Source organism: Piliocolobus tephrosceles, chromosome 1 (genome assembly GCF_002776525.5).
Source record: "Piliocolobus tephrosceles isolate RC106 chromosome 1, ASM277652v3, whole genome shotgun sequence".
Lineage (NCBI taxonomy): Eukaryota > Metazoa > Chordata > Mammalia > Primates > Cercopithecidae > Piliocolobus > Piliocolobus tephrosceles.
This window is the reverse complement of record NC_045434.1, coordinates 212,152,324-212,168,468: the sequence shown is the minus strand read 5'-3', so window position 1 is coordinate 212,168,468 and position 16,145 is coordinate 212,152,324. Positions and strand designations below refer to the sequence as shown.

Below are 16,145 nucleotides of genomic sequence, written 5' to 3'. Positions count from 1 at the left end.
AGCGAGGTCCGGGTCCCCTTAACGCCGACACCACTGTGATTTGTTTGCAGGACTCCCTGGCACTGGGGAAAACAGAGGAGGAGGCGCTGAAGCACTTCCGCGTGAAGTTTAATGAAGCCCTCCGTGAGAGCTGGAAAACCAAAGTGAACTGGCTGGCCCACAACGTGTCCAAGGACAACAGGCAGTAGCGGCTCCTCCCAGCCCTGGGCCCGAGAGGAGGCAGCCGCGGGCCGTGGGGACCAGGCACGTTGGTTGTCCTAAAGGGGCTGAAGAGCCTGAACTGCAAAAAGAACCTACACAGCTGCCTTTTGTTTACACTGGTTATTTATTTATGACTTGAAATGTCTAAGGAGCTAAACAGCCATAAACGGAAATGCCTCCTTTGTGCAGCGGTGCTGGGCCCCTCGAGGCTGCACCTGGCTCTCGGCTGAGGACCGTCACCCCAAGTCTTCCGGCTGGTGGATCTGGGCCCAGCGAAGACTGTTCTCCTCCCGGGGTAACCTTCTTCCCGGGTCTCCCGCCAGCCTGCCTGGGTCCTGGCGCCTGGCAGTCACCTGGTGCCTACTGTCCGACAGGACGCCCTGATCCTTGTGCAACCCACCCTGCGTGTCCTCCCTAGACTGAGTTCTGGCAGCTCCCCAAGGTGCCCTGGGTACCCTCTAGATTCAGGGATGTTTGTGCTCCACTTTTCAAGTGGGTCTTGGGTACGAGAATTCCCTCACCTCTCTGCTGTGAAGTGCTTTTGTTTGCAGGTAAGAAAATAATAGATGACTCATCACACCTCTACGACTGGGCAGATCAGGCCCAGCCCCATGAAGGAGAATCTACGCTGGACCTCAGGGCATGTTAAAGAGATCTGGGCCTCATGTAGCTCACCCTGGTCACACACGAAGGCGAAGGCGGGTCAGAGGCGAATACTCTGTCATTATCTCAATTTTTTTTTTTTTTTTTTTGAGATGGGGTCTCAGTTGCCCAGGCTGGAGCACAGTGGTGCAATCTTGGCTCACTGTAACCTCCACCTCCCGGGTTCTGAGCCTCCCGGGTACTCAGCCTCCTGAGTAGCTGGGGTTACAGGCGTGCACCACCATAGCCAGCTAATTTTTGTATTTTTAGTAGAGACGGGTCCAACGTGTTGGCCAGGCTGGTCTCGAACTCCTGACCTCCAGGTGATCCACCCACCTCAGCCTCCCAAAGTGCTGGCATTACAGGCATGACACCGTGCCCGGCCCACTCTGCCATTATCTAAGCCACCTCTGAAAGCAGGTTTTAACAAAAGGATGAGGCCAGATCTCTTTGGGAACCTGCTGTGAGAGTGCTCAGGTAGCAGGAGTGTGACAGCGAGGACACATGCTGGGATCTTTCTCTCTGTTTAGTTTGAAATGGTGCAGGCTTAGTCTTAAGCCTCCAAAGGCCTGGATTTGAACAGCTTTAGAAATGCAGGTTCCAGGGCTTCTCCCAGCCTTCAGAAGCCAACTCTGCAGATGGGGCTAGGACTGTGGGCTTTTAGCAGCCCCCAGGTGATCCTAACGTATTAACCGTGGACTCAGGACCTACCCGGTGATGCTGTTGATCTCTCAAAGGTCTTCCAAAACTCAACAGAGCCAGAAGTAGCCGCCTGCTCAGTGGCTCAGGTGCCAGCTCTGTTCTGATCCACCAGGGGTCCGTCAGCAGCCAGTGCTACCCACGGGGCACCTCCCTGGCCACACGCCTGTTCCTAGCAAGTGCTGAAACTCACCAGACCGTCTGCCTTTTTGAAATGGGGAAAGCCGTGCGTGCGTGTGTTATTTATTTAAGTGCGCCGGCGTGGGAGCACACTTTGCACAGCCACAGCGTTTCTGGTTTGGGTGTACAGTCTTGTGTGCCTGGCGAGAAGAGTATTTTCTATTTTTTTAAGTCATTTCATGTTTCTGTCTGGGGAGGGCGAGTTCAGTATCACTGATGTGGGTTGAGACCAGCACTCTGTGAAACCTTGAAATGAGAAGTAAAGGCAGATGAAAAGAAAGAAAAAGCCTTTTTATATTCTTATGTTCTCGGCTCAAAAAGAAACAAGGGAGTGCAGGTTTAAAACCAAAACAGGAGAGAAGACAAACCCCGCTCCGGCTGGAGTTAGAACCAGAACTTTATTGTAGCAGATACACTTTCTGACCTGTCAATCATCAATATACACATCTGCGAAGGGAAACCGCGCGGTGACAGCATGAGGACATCCCCTGGGCGTGAGTGTCTGTCCGCTGTCTAAACGGAGCAGCTACAGGGACAGGACATGGAGGATGGCCACACACAGCACAGCACAGCCACCAGTGTCCTCAGAACCAGCAGTCAGGGTCACAGAACAGTATTCAGAATGATTGCCCACCCGTTTTAGAAATCTAAAAGTTTACATGTAACTAAGAGCAAAGTGCTATGTGGGTTCTAGACCATGACTGTTCTCTCTCCTTTTGCCCTACCACCGAGCACAGCAGCAGGGCTCCTGGGGGAGAGGGATTTCAACCCCCCCCCCGATGGCAGGAGGCATCCCACGGGGGCGGGGGCTCTGGGGAGGAGAGAGGAGAGAACAGGCTGTTTTGGAAAATTCCAGCACTTTGCCTTCAGGCCATGGGTCTCTGCTGGACGTTCTGAGTACGGATCACTCAGGCCTCCTGCCTTCTCCGAAGGGAGTGGTCAGCCGGTCTGCAGGACACCTGTCAGTGTCTCCTTTTACCAGCAGGGAAATGCACATCTAAGCATAAACCACAAGGCTGCACACGGTGAGACCAGGCCACTGCGCAGGGAGCTGCTGTCGGGGGAGTGTGGAAAAGGGGCCAGGGACCCCGCACCCCCGGACCCCACGCCAAATTAGGAACAGGTCGAATCCCAAAGGTGAGGCCCGGCTACTTGTAGCTGCCAAAGGGCGGCCCTGGTCCGGTCTCTTGAGCAGCACAGCTAAAGGCCTGTGACCCTGACTCCCGGCCACACTCAGACCTGAGCAGGGGCTGGGACGGGGCTGGGACGGGGCTGGGCCTCTCCCTTCGGGGTCGGGGGAGGGAGGGCCCGGTGGGAAGAGCCCGTGCTCAGAGCTCTGAACTTGACTTTACATTCCAGTCCCGGGTTACACTAGCACAAAGGACACAAGGAATCCGATTTATTTACAAAATATTAAAAAGTCAGTTACTCATCTACACAGTACCCCCCATCCTGCCATTATTTATACATGCACTAGTTTGGAAAAAATAAAAACTTTTTTTAAAAAAAGAAAAAAATGATTACCAGGTGGGAGTGAGCATGTTTTACCCTTTGTCAGCGAGTCCAGCTGGCATGGCTTTCTGGAGTGCGAGGGGCCAGCGTCCTCTCCCCGGGGCGGGAGACTCCAGACACAAATGCAGGGCCTGAGGCGCTGCGAGGCCCCTGTGCGAGCCGGATGGCGGCCAGAGAGGACGTGTCGGCTCCTCGTGGGACTGAAGAGAGCGACCAGGCAGAGGGCAGGCGGGAGCCTAGGGTCCTACACACCAAGCACGGCGACGATCGTAGCGGGAAGGGGTCTGCACACCTACTGGCTGAAATGACTTTGTACATCGTGGACCCTTGGGACTGGGAGAACAGATGGCAGCAGAGTCTTTGGAAGCAGAAACCAAGGTGGCCGGGGGCGCGGGTCAGTAGCTGAGGGTGGAGTCATCCCACTCCAGCTGCTGCTGCCGGGTCGCGTTCTGGGGGTCGCCCTGCTCCCCCTCCTCCTCCTCGCTGCTCTCCGACTCTGCGCTGGTGACGTCATCTTCTTCCTCGCCGTCCTCACTCTCCTCCTCCTCCTCGTCCTCCTCCTCCTCCTCACTGCTGTGCTGGTCCTCGTAGGTCTGGCAAGGAGAGGTCACGGCCACATGAGTCCGGCCCTGCCCACAGCCCCGTCACCCGGCATTCTCCTCTCCACAGCCACAGAGGAAGGAGAACTTGCCCCAGTGTCTCCCTCCCCAGCGACAGAGTAGCCAGAAGTGAAGGGAAGGCCGGGCGCGGTGGCTCAGGCCTGTAATCCCAGCACTTTGGGAGGCCGAGACGGGCGGATCACAAGGTCAGGCGATCGAGACCATCCTGGCTAACACGGTGAAACCCCGTCTCTACTAAAAATACAAAAAAAATTAGCCGGGCATAGTGGCGGGCGCCTGTAGTCCCAGCTACTCAGGAGGCTGAGGCAGGAGAATGGCGTGAACCCGGGAGGCGGGGCTTGCAGTGAGCCAAGATGGTGCCACTGCACTCCAGCCTGGGCGACAGAGCGAGACTCCGTCTCAACAACAACAACAAAAAAGAAGTGAAGGGAAAACAAAGCTCCAGTCAGTACCCATGGAGTCACCCACATACAAAGCAGCTGGGGACAGCACCTCGGCTACCCCACCAGAGAACTCCTTCAGGAGTCCCATGGCCCAAGAGCGCCCAGCCCTGGCACGGCTCATCTCCACACTTAGTAGGCAGCACAGCCTTGAATAAGGCCTCTCTGAGCCTCGGTTTACCCATGAAGACACCTAAGCCCCAGGCTTGCTGAGCAGATGATGCGACGGAAGACGGAAAGCGTGTGAAGCCGACGGAGCCGCGCCATACTGGCTTCTCGGAGGCCGTGGCCTGCACTGCCTCTCAGTCTCGGAGGTCGCCTGCCCACTCCTACCTCCATGGGGTTGACGGTGATGGTCAAGGCGGAGTCGTCCCAGTCCATCTCGTTCTCCTTCCCGGTGTCCTGATCCCGCATGGTCCGCTGATGTGCGGCACGGATCCGAAACACCCCCAGGATGATCATGAAGACCAGGAAGCTGACGCACACCACAATCACAACGGTCGCAGTGCTGGGGACGACTGTGGGCGAATGAGGGGGCGGGGCGTGGGTGAGGTCACTCAGCCCAGAGGGCCACCGTGCCCTTGCCCTCCTCGGCTGTGCCCGGTCAAAACGGTCTGGACAGCATGCTTCGTCTGAACCCAGAGGCCAGGAGGAAATACCAGGAAAAGCTCAGCATGGGCCTCAAATCTGGCTCAGCCACGTCCTGCTCTATGGCTGCGGGTGACATCATCTGCCCTCTGAGGGCTTTCGTTTTCTTGTGTGTGACGGGGAATAATGGGGACAGGGACTGACCGGCAGTCATGCTCAGCAGGAGGCTGTGCCCACGGTGGGGTGGGGGCAGGGCGGACAGCATGGAGCATCTCCGCTCGGTCTCCCTCCCCTTGTCCTACCTGCAAATGGGTGGGGGTTGGCCAGGTTGTGGCCTGACAGGTCAACGAAGGAGCGGTGTTCCGGGTGCACGAACTGTGGCTGGGCAGCCATGTGGTTGGCGTGTTCCACGGGGTTGGCCGTGTGGATTACGTTCACCTATAGCAGAGAAAGAGAAAGAAACGCTGGAGACATCCTGAGCCTGTCCAAGAGGTGACACTGGAGTCCCGCAGCTGGCATGACCAGTGCCACTCAGAGTGGCTCCTGGACTGCAGCTGGGGGCAAATGGAGCTACGGGAAAAAGACAGAGGAAAAAAAAAAAAATCAAGGCAGTTAAAAAACAAAAACAAAGAAAAATAAAAACCAACCAAACAAAAGAGAGTAATAAGGACTTGGAAACTGCTGTAACAATCTAGTATTGTCAGACATTCCAGAAATGTATCACTTTTCTAATTATTATTTGTTAAGACTGGGTCTTGCTGTGCTGCCCAGGCTGGCGCACAGCAGCTGTTCACAGACATGATCACGACTCACTGCAGCCTGGAACTTCTGTGCCCAAGTAATCCTCCCCCATCAGCCTCTCAGGTAGCTGGGACTACAGACAAGCACCACGCACCCGGCTGCAATCCATTTTTATTGCATTTTATAAAAGATTATGCTCAAAACGAGCAGAAAAACAAGCCGATGGCCCCTCCCCATGGGTCGTTTGGGAAGCACTGGCGTAGACCTTTTTCCCTCAAACCACAGTCGTGTGAAAGACAGCGCCAATCACTACCATTGATTTCCTTTCAAATCTGTTCCCCTTTGGCTCAAACAGAACAGGCATCGGTTCTGCAGCACCGAATGTAGCATTCTGCTCTTGAGTGCATGGTGAGATGTTCCATTGCTAAGAGTAACTTTGGGTCAATTTTCTCCAGGCCACAGAGGGCCTGAGCAAGGAAGCAGCTGCTGGATAGGTCTGTAGACGACCTCAGAGCAGGATGAGCTGCCCTCTAGTCAGTGTGGCCTGTGAGTCACCATCACCAGCCTCAGCAGTACTGGTCCTGCCCGTGCGGGTCCCTGCATGAGCCCCTCTCAACCTGGGCCGAAGACTCGACTTCATTCACAGAAGGGCCAGTGACCGGGCACAGATGCAAAGAACATTTGGTTCCCTGGGTGCTGCTCTTTCTAAAACAGCGTCCTTGGCTGGCCACAGTGGCTCATGCCTGTAATCCTAGCACTTTGGGAGGCCAAGGCAGGTGGATTACTTGAGCCCAGTGGGGACAAGACCAGTTTGGGCAACATAGTGAGAACTCGTCTCAATCAATCAATCAAACAGCATCCTCCTGTTTCTCTCATGGGAAATCTCAAGAAGCCCCAGAGGCATTAACTGCCACTTGCTCTTTGTCACCTCCCTCCAAGGTTCCTTTGGCTACAACTCAGGCCGAGGCAGCGGGGGAAAGGGGAGCAGCCCCCCACCCCAGCCCACCCCAAACATAACCTGTCACTCCAGCAAGCCCATGTGTAACCTGCAGCAGGCCCCAGGCTGGAAAGGCAACTCCCTAGCATGAGCCTGTACAGCTGCCACCATGAATGCTCTAAGGGTTGGCATTTGTGCACATCAGGGCTGCGAATCAGAGCACTCACTCACTGCTGCTATTGGCCCTGCTCTGTGGGAGCCCTGTACTCACCTCCACCTTAAATTCGTTGCTGATGTAGCGGCCATTCAGCTCCGAGCAGATGAGCTTAAACTTCCGGTCAAGCAAGGACCTGGCGTGCCAGTTCCGATAGCGCAGGAGGTGCAAAACCTCCTCGTAGCTGGCCATGGTGTCCACACCTGCAGGGGTGGAAAGGGAGAAGACTGCTGGGTGGCTTAGGGCAGGAGCATGGGCAGGGCTGCAGCCGTCAGCACAGGCAAGCTCAATCAGACACCGGGTTAGCTAGGCCAAGGGGTCACACAAGTTGGCTTTCCAGCCATGGGAATAAATGCAGTGTGCACAGGGGCATTCTTCCCTCTGCGGGGGACATGCCATCCCACGCCTCAACCCTCCCCCTTCAGAGAGTAGTGGCTACCCATCCGATTCCTGTCCAGGAGACAGGAGTGCGCATGCAGCCAACAACGATCCCAGTGAACGTGCTCTTCCCCATGTCCCTCTAAGATAACAACATTCTCAGACGGCAGGCGGCAGCCAGCCAAGCGCTCTCAAGGTCCCCTGCTGCGGCCTGGCTCACCAGCATGGCTGCGACGCTCCCCTTACCTGTGAAGGTCATGCCCAGCTCAGAGCTGCTCACTTCGATGCCCTTCTGCTGCAGGCGGGCCATGTCCACTTCTAGGCTCTCCTGCTCGTGGTTCAGCTCCTCTCCCTCCACCGTGACCTCACAGGTATCCAGGTCGTGCACGACCTCCTCAGACACCAGTGATTCTTGAACTGCAAAAGAGGCCCAACCAGAAATACAGCAGGGGCAGTGGGGCCCAGCGTGGCGGGACACACTCAATGCCCTGCCAGCTCACCCCAAACCTACATGGCTTTTGTAAGGACCAATGATGGAAACGTGAGTTGCTTTCAAGAAATGGCCAGATGCGGTGGCTCATGACTGTAATCCCAGCGCTTTGGGAGGCTGAGGCGGGTGGATCACCTGAGGTTAGGAGTTCGAGACCAGCATGGCCAACAGGGTGAAACCCCGTCTCTACTAAAAATACAAAAATTAACCGGGCGTCTCGGTGGGTCCTTGTAATCCCAGCTACTTGGGAGGCTGAGGCAGGAGAATCACTTGAACCCAGGAGGTGGAGGCTGCAGTGAGCCAAGATCGCATCACTGCACTCCAGCCCGGGTGACAGAGCGAGCCTCCAACTCAAAAAAAGATAAAAAAAGAAAAAGAAAGAAAAACAAAAAGAAATGGGGGAGTTTCATGTGTCTCGAGTAAGAATTGTGGGGACATTGTGCCCCCATGGGCTGACCAGCCTGGCAGGCACAAGCAGTGTCTCCCGCAAGTGCCCTCAAGCCCCTCAACCTCAAGCCACATCTCAAAGCCTGACAGCGACCAGGAAAAGATGCAAGACCCCTCCAGATGGGATTCCAGAGATCACCCTGAGCTCCAGCTCACAGGTCAGATTCCAGAAGCACACCCGAGAGAACACCAACAAAATATTAAAAGCTCCCCAAATCCCACAAAGACAAAGAGCCCTGCAAGGACACAGCCACAGCGGGGTTTCCGGCCGAGCACATTACCTGTGGGGTCCTCAGCCCCGTCCCCTTCAGGCTCCACTTCCCTCGTGATGGTGCTGATGATGCGAAGCTCAGGGAAAAGGAACACCCCTTCTGAGCTTTCAAATTCAGAAGCTGCTCGGGCAAAATGGTGGACGCCGCTCAGGCTGATCTTGGGCTCCTCAGGCTGTAAAACCATCACGTAGCCATCTACCGGGGGGACCGAAATGCAGGTGGCCTCGTTAAAACACCTGCCAGCAAGAAATGGGGAAGGGTCAGGGCTTTGGGAGCCGATCTTGGAGCCCACCTGTGCAAAGGCACGTGGAGGTGGGATATACAGGCCCCTACTAACACCTGCCAGGGCCACTCCAGGAACACACTTGCAAACATGATGCATAAATGTCACTCAGATCTCTCCCCTACACTTTCCGGTAACACACAATGGCTCACCTTTCCTTACAGAAGGGGTCAGGCTGTCTTAAAAACCTAAATATACAAGTGTCATTGGGTGAAACAGGCCTACTGTTGAAAATCAGGACGTACTTGATTGTGCTGGTGATCTTGAGTCTGCGAATTCCAGGCGTGGGGAACTGCCGGGAGTTCAAGTATGAGATGTGCTGCATGGCTTTATCCAATTCCCCGATGTCTTCTCCCTCCAAGGTCAATACCAACCGACTGGGGTGTGCTTGGATCTGAAATCACATCAGACACACAGAGAAGGGGAATAAGGCGGTAACTGCAGGAGCTGAAACCATGGATGCCTCTTCAAAGGGGACTGGCCTGGGGTCGATTGGAATTGCTGACTTGAAAAAGAAAAGCTCGTTTAAGTCCAGCAAACACAACTCTTTAACCCAACGGTAAACGATCAATCACAGATGACTCCCTCATCCCACCAGCCTCTGGGGCTGCAGCCTCCATGGAGCTGCTCCGTGGAGCGCTCCGTGTTACCTGCACGCCTCTGCCACTGTCTTCGGGGACCTGCAGGTCCAGCCCCTCCTTGCAGGTATACAGACAATCGATCACCTTCTTATCTGCGAGTTTCCCGGAACGGAGAGTTAAGCCAGCGAGATTGCCTCGGAAATACTGGGTCATGTGCAGGTCGCCACCTTCGGGTCGGGAGAAAAGGTGGAAGTCAGGCATGCGCTCAGCATCACCCAACTCACTTCTTACTCAAGACGGTGTTACCGGTGCTGGCAGCTCGGTGGATGGACATGCGGGTTAGTTCACACCAAGTCCTGTTAGCCTTGCAATCTACATGGAAGCGCAATGAAGAAATTAAACCATTTATGATCATGCACATGGCCTGGAGAAAGGGAGAGTTGGGGGCGCCTCACCTGAAGCCAAGAGGTTCCCTGAGGGTCCCCACACCTCTGGCCACTCCCCGGTAAGGTGGCCTACCCTGTTCTCATCACCAGGGTGCATGGTGACACTTCCTACGCCACCAGCCTCTCCAGCCACTGCCTTCTCAGGTGGCTGGGTTCCACGTGGCTGTTTTCTCTACCTGGCACGCCCGGGGGAATGAGCCCACACAAGCGAGGCAGGGAGGATAAAAGGGAGGCTTAAAATACTCCCTGCACAGAACGGCCTATTTCAAGGATGCTATGGTATTGAGTCCCATCCTTCCTGCCTCCTCCTGAGGACCGCTGAGATGTGCGGATGTTACAAGGAAAACCAAAACCCAGAAAATGGCCCTTGATAGATGACAACAAAGAGCCAAAGACAGGTTACACTAAACCTTGTTCTTAAACTGAAGAAGGAAAAGGGACACATTTTCAGCCTGTGTCTCATTCTGGTGCGGAAATCAGGCACTGTAAATCATCACTAGGAATCGAGGCTTCTAAGAAACGCCCAGGCCTGTAATCCCAGCACTTTGGGAGGCTGAGGTGGGTGGATCACCTGAGGTCAGGAGTTCGAGACCAGCCTGGCGAAACCTCAGCTCTACTAAAAATACAAAAACTAGCCGGGCGTGGTGGTGCACACCTGTAGTCCCAGCTACTCGGGAGGCTGAGGCGGGAGTACTGCTCGCACCCAGGAGGCAGAGGTTGCAGTGAGCCAAGGTCGCGCCACTGCACCCTGGACAATAGAGCAAGACTCCGTCTCAAAAACAAACCAACCAACCAAAAAAGTCTATTTAAAATTTACTGCCAACCAGGACAGAACATCTAGAAACAAGTCTTCTCCTGTCTCGTGGTTCAGTCGCATGACAGTCGCGAGGCGGCCGCCCAAACCCTGCCTGCGAGGCTGGGAAAGCAGGAGCCTCACGCAGTGGGGTCAGGGCCTCCCAAACCCTGCCTGCGAGGCTGGGAAAGCAGGAGCCTCACGCAGTGGGGTCAGGGTCACACTGGATGGGGGAAGTCCATGCATGCACTGCCTGAGATGTCATTTGTCCTCACGCCAGCTGGGGTCAGAATGGGCAGAAAAGGGAACTCCATGAAGCAATGGGGAAGCGCAATGCAGGGAAGCGGCTCTGATGGTGTCCGGGACCAAAATGCAACTGGGGCGTTTCATGCTACATGTGGAATGAATCAGCATCTCATCTTTAAATGAAACACAACAGTGAATGTAAGGAAAAAATCCAGCAACCTGCAGAGGCCACAGTCACAGGCTCAGTTTCATTGTCATTTTCAACTCCTGAAAACTCTGTGGAAAAGCAAGACAAAGACAACAGAAAAGGACCAAGAGGTTAGGGCCTTCAAACCAGACCTCGAAAACCAGGTTTGAGGCAACCAAGTGTAAAACAAGGAGAGAAAAGTCCTTTGTGATTCCGCTCTGGGATGTACCCATCTGGATGCAAGCTTGTACTGAATCGCCTTTTCCCGGAAGTGACATTTACCACCCCCAACCCCAGGCTTCTGTTTTCTTCTTTTATTCCACCTTCCCACATCCTCCTTGCCAAAACATACGTTAGATTCAAAATAAGATGAATGAAAGTACACACATGGCATTCGTTCCCCTCCCCAGTCCGTGCTACGAAAGGGGACCCTCCACCCTCAGAGGGTGAGCCTGGGCTGCAGCGCTGTTCCCGATATAAATAACACCAAGTTCCAGATCAACAGCACCTCTTCTCCTAATAGGGAGGACACTGTGCAGACAAAACGGCATAGCACACACGTGTCCAAAGCCTGGTACAAAGTAAACATGCGGAAGTCCGTGTATTTTGGAAGCTCCAAACAAGTTTATAGCTGTCTAGAGGTTAACCTTTGGGTGATAGAGGAAAGAAGACATTTTTAATCACTTTTTCTGAATGAGAGGGAGATGCAGAGGCTAAGGAACCCACCTAGGGAAGCATAGCCTACTGTGGACCTGGGGACCCTAACCACCTTCAGCTCCTCTAGCTCCTGGATCCAGTGTCCTGACTATAACGACCTACCAGAAAGGTCCACATGTGGCGGCTGAGCACAGAACCAGCACTCTCCAGGTCATGTTGTAGGAGAAAGGCCGCTCCTCAAGCCCTGCAGCCCTGTAGCCCTCCCCTCTGTGGTGTGCTGGGGCCCCTTTTGGGCTGCGGCTGTGTGGGGATGCGTCGAGGGGAACGGCCAGAGTTGTATCCAGGTGAAGGCCATGTGAGTCATAGGACTGTGCAACCTCCACACACACCAAGATTCCCCTACAACACGCTGGTAGAAGGGAGTGAAGCTGCTGCCCAAGCTCTCCACGGCAAAGGGGTAGCAAAAGTGGCAGAATCCACCGAAAAACAAGGAGAGGAGATCCTCTCTCCTGTTAACTGAATTTTAAAGAATCTGTGGGGCTTTTGTTTGTTTGTTTTGAGACAGTCTCATTCTGTTGCCCAGGCTGGAGTGCAGTGGTATGATCTTGGCTTACTGCAACCTCTGCCTCCTGGGTTCAAGTGATTCTCCTGTCTCCCAAGTAAGTGGGATTACAGGCGCACGCCACCACGCCTGGCTAATTTCTGTATTTTTAGTAAGGACAGGGTTTTGCCGTGTTGGCCAGGCTGGTCTCGAACTCCTGATCTCGAGTGATCTGCCTGCCTCTGTCTCCCAAAGTGCTGGGATTACAGGTGTGAGCCACTGCGCCCAGCTATCTTTCATAAATTTCTAACCTTACTCGAGGTACAATGTTTCCACGGGGAGAAAAAAAAATCAAAAAGTAATTGATGATGATGACATCTTGAAATGACACAGCGCAGAGTCCAGTGCAAGTTGCAATCACGAACCTCTGGGGTGGGTTCCATGAACTTGGATAGGAAAAATTACATGCTTATTTCCACTAACTTCTGAAATTCAGCATTTCCTTTGGTTATAAATGTAGGCTACACATCACAGCAGTGCTAGCAATGACTGCAACTCTGTCACCAATAGAAGCCACTGATATTTGCCTATCAGGCCACAGCTGTTGCAGCTGCCACCGGGATCCTCACACAGCCCTCAGGACTTGGAACTTACACCACTGTTGGACCTGCTGCTAAAGCCAGTTCTTCATTTGTTAACATAAAGTACCACCGGTGTTACTGTTTCACAAATGTGGTATTTCAGGATGTTAATAACGATATTTCAGTTGAACTGACTGCCCTAAAATCCTAGATATTTATTTTGTAGATTAGTAAGAAGGGATCTATCCACCTTGCCAGACCACCCAAGGGCTCCATGGCACAAAAAAGGGCTTAAAACCCCAGGTCTGAGACGGGCGTGGTGGCTCACACCTGTAATCCCAGTACTTCAGGAGTCTGAGGTGGGAGGATCTCTTGAGCCCAGGAGTTTGAGATCAGCCTGGGCAACACAGTGAGACCCCATGTTTATAAAAAATTAAAATAATAACAATAATAAAAACACTGATCTGGTGGGTCTGAGCGTGGGCCCGGAATACAGAGGTTTTTCTCTTTCTTTTGAGACAGGGTCTCACTCTGTTGCTCAGACTGGAGTGGAACGGGGCATTCTCGGCTCAGGGAGCCTCTCCCTCCCGGTTCAACTGATTCTCCTGCCTGAGCCTCCTGAGTAGCTGGGATCACAGGCACACGCCATCATGCCTGGCTAATTTTTTTGTATATTTAGTAGACACGGGGTTTCACCCTGTTGGCCAGGCTGGTCTCGAACTTCTGACCTCAAGGGATCGGCCTGCCTCGGTCTCCCAAAGTGCTGGCATTATAGGCGTGAGACACCACCCCTGGCCCACAGGCTTTTCAAAGTAAAAAAATTCAAAACCCTAGCTCCTGATTAATCAGCTGGGTGACGCTTGGCTTGTTGCGTCTCTGGGCCTGAGTTTCTTCAGCTATAAAAAAGAGATTTTAACGGCCGGGCACGGTGGCTCAAGCCTGTAATCTCAGCACTTTGGGAGGCTGAGACGGGCGGATCACGAGGTCAGGAGATCGAGACCATCCTGGTTAACATGGTGAAACCCCGTCTCTACTAAAAAATACAAAAAACTAGCCGGGCGAGGTGGCGGGTGCCTGTAGTCCCAGCTACTCGAGAGGCTGAAGCAGGAGAATGGCATAAACCCGGGAGGCGGAGCTTGCAGTGAGCTGAGATCTGGCCACAGCACTCCAGCCCGGGCAACAGAGCGAGACTCTGTCTCAAAAAAAAAAAAAAAAAAAAAAAAAAAAAAGAAGAGATTTTAAGGTTTAGGTGAGATGACGTGTATAAAGGAGTTGGCACACAGCCTGCCACTTGGTAAGTACAAGTAACAAGCACTGGTGCACTGATGGTTACCGTGTCCCCTCTCAGCAGACTTCCAGGGAACCCTCCCCATGCGTGGCCCTTGCTGAGGGTGAACAGAGCCCTCGCAGCCCTCTGGAAGAGTCCTCCAGTTCCAAGGCACGCTTCTACTTCTGTGTCCTTTATTTCTCTGCCTGACTCTTGCTGTTGCCTCTTTGTCCTTGTGAATCTTTCAATAGACGGATTAATTCATAAAACAGTTCCCCCCACTACACTCTCCCTCTGTGCAACGCTCCCTCCTGGGTTTCCGGGAAAGGTGACGGTGTGGTCAGTCCTATCACCTTTATGGAGCACCCACAGATAGAGCTACACTAGCTAGAGCGGGGCATTGGCCATGTCCCCAAACAGGATGTACACAGGAAACGGAAGGAAAAGATCCAGGACACGAAGGTAAGGCTGTAAGACGCTGATCACAGCCTGCTGCCACCAACCTAGTAAAGAGGTACAACTTAATTCTCGAGTCGAGGGCTGGGGGCAATGACAGTTACCTTGCCAGCAAGCCCCCACCACGAGCTGAGTTTCTATCTTGGATGGATGGAGCGGGTAATCCTCAGTCACAGAGAAGGGCTCGTGGGACGTGCCATCCACATAGAGAGTCACGCTTGGGAATTCCACATTGAGGACGTAGTGGTGCCATTCCTCATCACAGACCTACAGAGGCAAAGGGAAGGGGGGGCGGTGAGATGTCCACTTTCCTTCTCATCAATGCCCATGGAAACCAAGTCACCCAAAACAAAGGTCTTCCTAGAAGGAAAAGGATGAAGAAAATCTAACCACAAAATATCTGCAAATACATCTCACCAAAAGAAGTCAAGCCTCTCTAGGGCATTTCTAAACTACGTGGCATGCATTGCTCACCAACCACAGGACACAGCCCAAGCAGGGAACTGCCCAGTTCTGCTCTGCCAATAGCATAGCACCAGGAAGTTCCTGTATGGGCAAGCTGGATACCAACCCTCTAAAGGGTTGAGTTAGTTTGCCACTGGCCGTTCCTTTTCTTTTTTTTTTGAGACGGAGTCTCGCTCTGTCACCCAGGTTGGAGTACAGTGGCCGGATCTCAGCTCACTGCAAGCTCTGCCTCCCGGGTTTATGCCATTCTCCTGCCTCAGCCTCCTGAGTAGCTGGGACTACAGGCGTCGCCACCTCGCCCGGCTAGTTTTTTGTATTTTTTAGTAGAGACGGGGTTTCACCGTGTTAGCCAGGATGGTCTCGATCTCTTGACCTCGTGATCCGCCCCTCTCAGCCTCCCAAAGTGCTGGGATTACAGGCTTGAGCCACCGCGCCCGGCCTCCTTTTCTGAATAAAAATAAAAAGTGCCTTTAGGCCAGGCGCAGTGGTTCACGCCTGTAATCCCAGCACTTTAGGAAGCCAAGGCGAGATCACTTGAGGTCAGGAGTTTGAGACCAGCCTGGCCAACATAGCGAAAACCCCTCTCTACTGAAATTATAAAAATTAGCCAGGTGTGGTGGTGCGCGCCTGTAGACCCAGCTACTCAGGAGGCTGAGGCACAAGAATTGCTTGAACCTGGGAGACAAAGGTTACAGTGAGCTGAGATTGCACCACTGCAATCCAGCCTGGTGACAGAGCAAGACTCTATCTCCCAAAAAAAAAAAAAAAAAGTGCCTTTAATCTCAGAATAAGGCATACCACAGTACATGTATTTTATTTTCCAACTCAAAGTTGATGATCTCAATAAATATGAACATCAGCTCCAAGCGCACCCCAAATCAAACTGTGTTCCCATCCCTTGATGAATCAGCGTGTGAAACCGCATCAGCCAGCTGCCATGGCGGGCCCCTTATCTGGGTCGTAACTCAAACAAATTGTAAAAACAAAAACATTTATGAGGCTACTTGAAATCTGAACATTGGCTATTTGATCATATTTGATCAATATGATCATATTAGCAATTTTACTGTTCTTTTTTTTTTTAATGTGAAAGAGTGCTGTGATTTTGCTAGTCTATCAGAGATACGTAATGACATACAGGCATCTACAAGAATGAAATGCTCTATTTGGGATTTCTTGAATATTATTAAGTAATATTTGAGGGCGTAATAAAAATTTTCAGCAGTGAATAGGGGTAACAATGAAACAAGATTGACCAAGAGTTGGCAGTTGTTGAAGGTA

At 53.0% G+C, this 16,145-nt stretch overlaps 2 protein-coding genes across 10 annotated transcripts in view; one reads left to right on the top strand and one right to left on the bottom strand.

Annotated features, from left to right (window-relative positions):
• The window catches only part of PIK3CD (phosphatidylinositol-4,5-bisphosphate 3-kinase catalytic subunit delta), a 97,454-nt gene extending 95,452 nt beyond the window's left edge, over positions 1–2,002 (top strand). For 5 of the 9 annotated variants that reach the window (XM_023215295.1, XM_023215293.1, XM_023215296.2 and 2 more), the window contains one exon: positions 51–2,002. In XM_023215295.1, the coding sequence (XP_023071063.1) occupies positions 51–188 (138 nt within the window). In that variant the 3' untranslated portion in view covers positions 189–2,002. The remainder of the gene's footprint in view (positions 1–50) is intronic. The other 4 variants (XM_026447391.1, XM_023215291.3, XM_023215290.2 and 1 more) reach the window with 2 other exon arrangements.
• Positions 2,003–2,104: 102 nt separating this feature from the next.
• CLSTN1 (calsyntenin 1) overlaps positions 2,105–16,145 on the bottom strand; it is a 101,170-nt gene continuing 87,129 nt past the window's right edge. The window contains exons 9-17 of the mRNA XM_023215297.3: positions 14,504–14,666; positions 9,295–9,452; positions 8,890–9,038; positions 8,371–8,597; positions 7,399–7,569; positions 6,832–6,977; positions 5,185–5,320; positions 4,628–4,812; positions 2,105–3,827 (exon numbers count right to left, since the gene is read on the bottom strand). Coding sequence (XP_023071065.1) covers positions 3,630–3,827; positions 4,628–4,812; positions 5,185–5,320; positions 6,832–6,977; positions 7,399–7,569; positions 8,371–8,597; positions 8,890–9,038; positions 9,295–9,452; positions 14,504–14,666 — 1,533 coding nt within the window. The 3' untranslated portion in view covers positions 2,105–3,629. The remainder of the gene's footprint in view (positions 3,828–4,627; positions 4,813–5,184; positions 5,321–6,831; positions 6,978–7,398; positions 7,570–8,370; positions 8,598–8,889; positions 9,039–9,294; positions 9,453–14,503; positions 14,667–16,145) is intronic.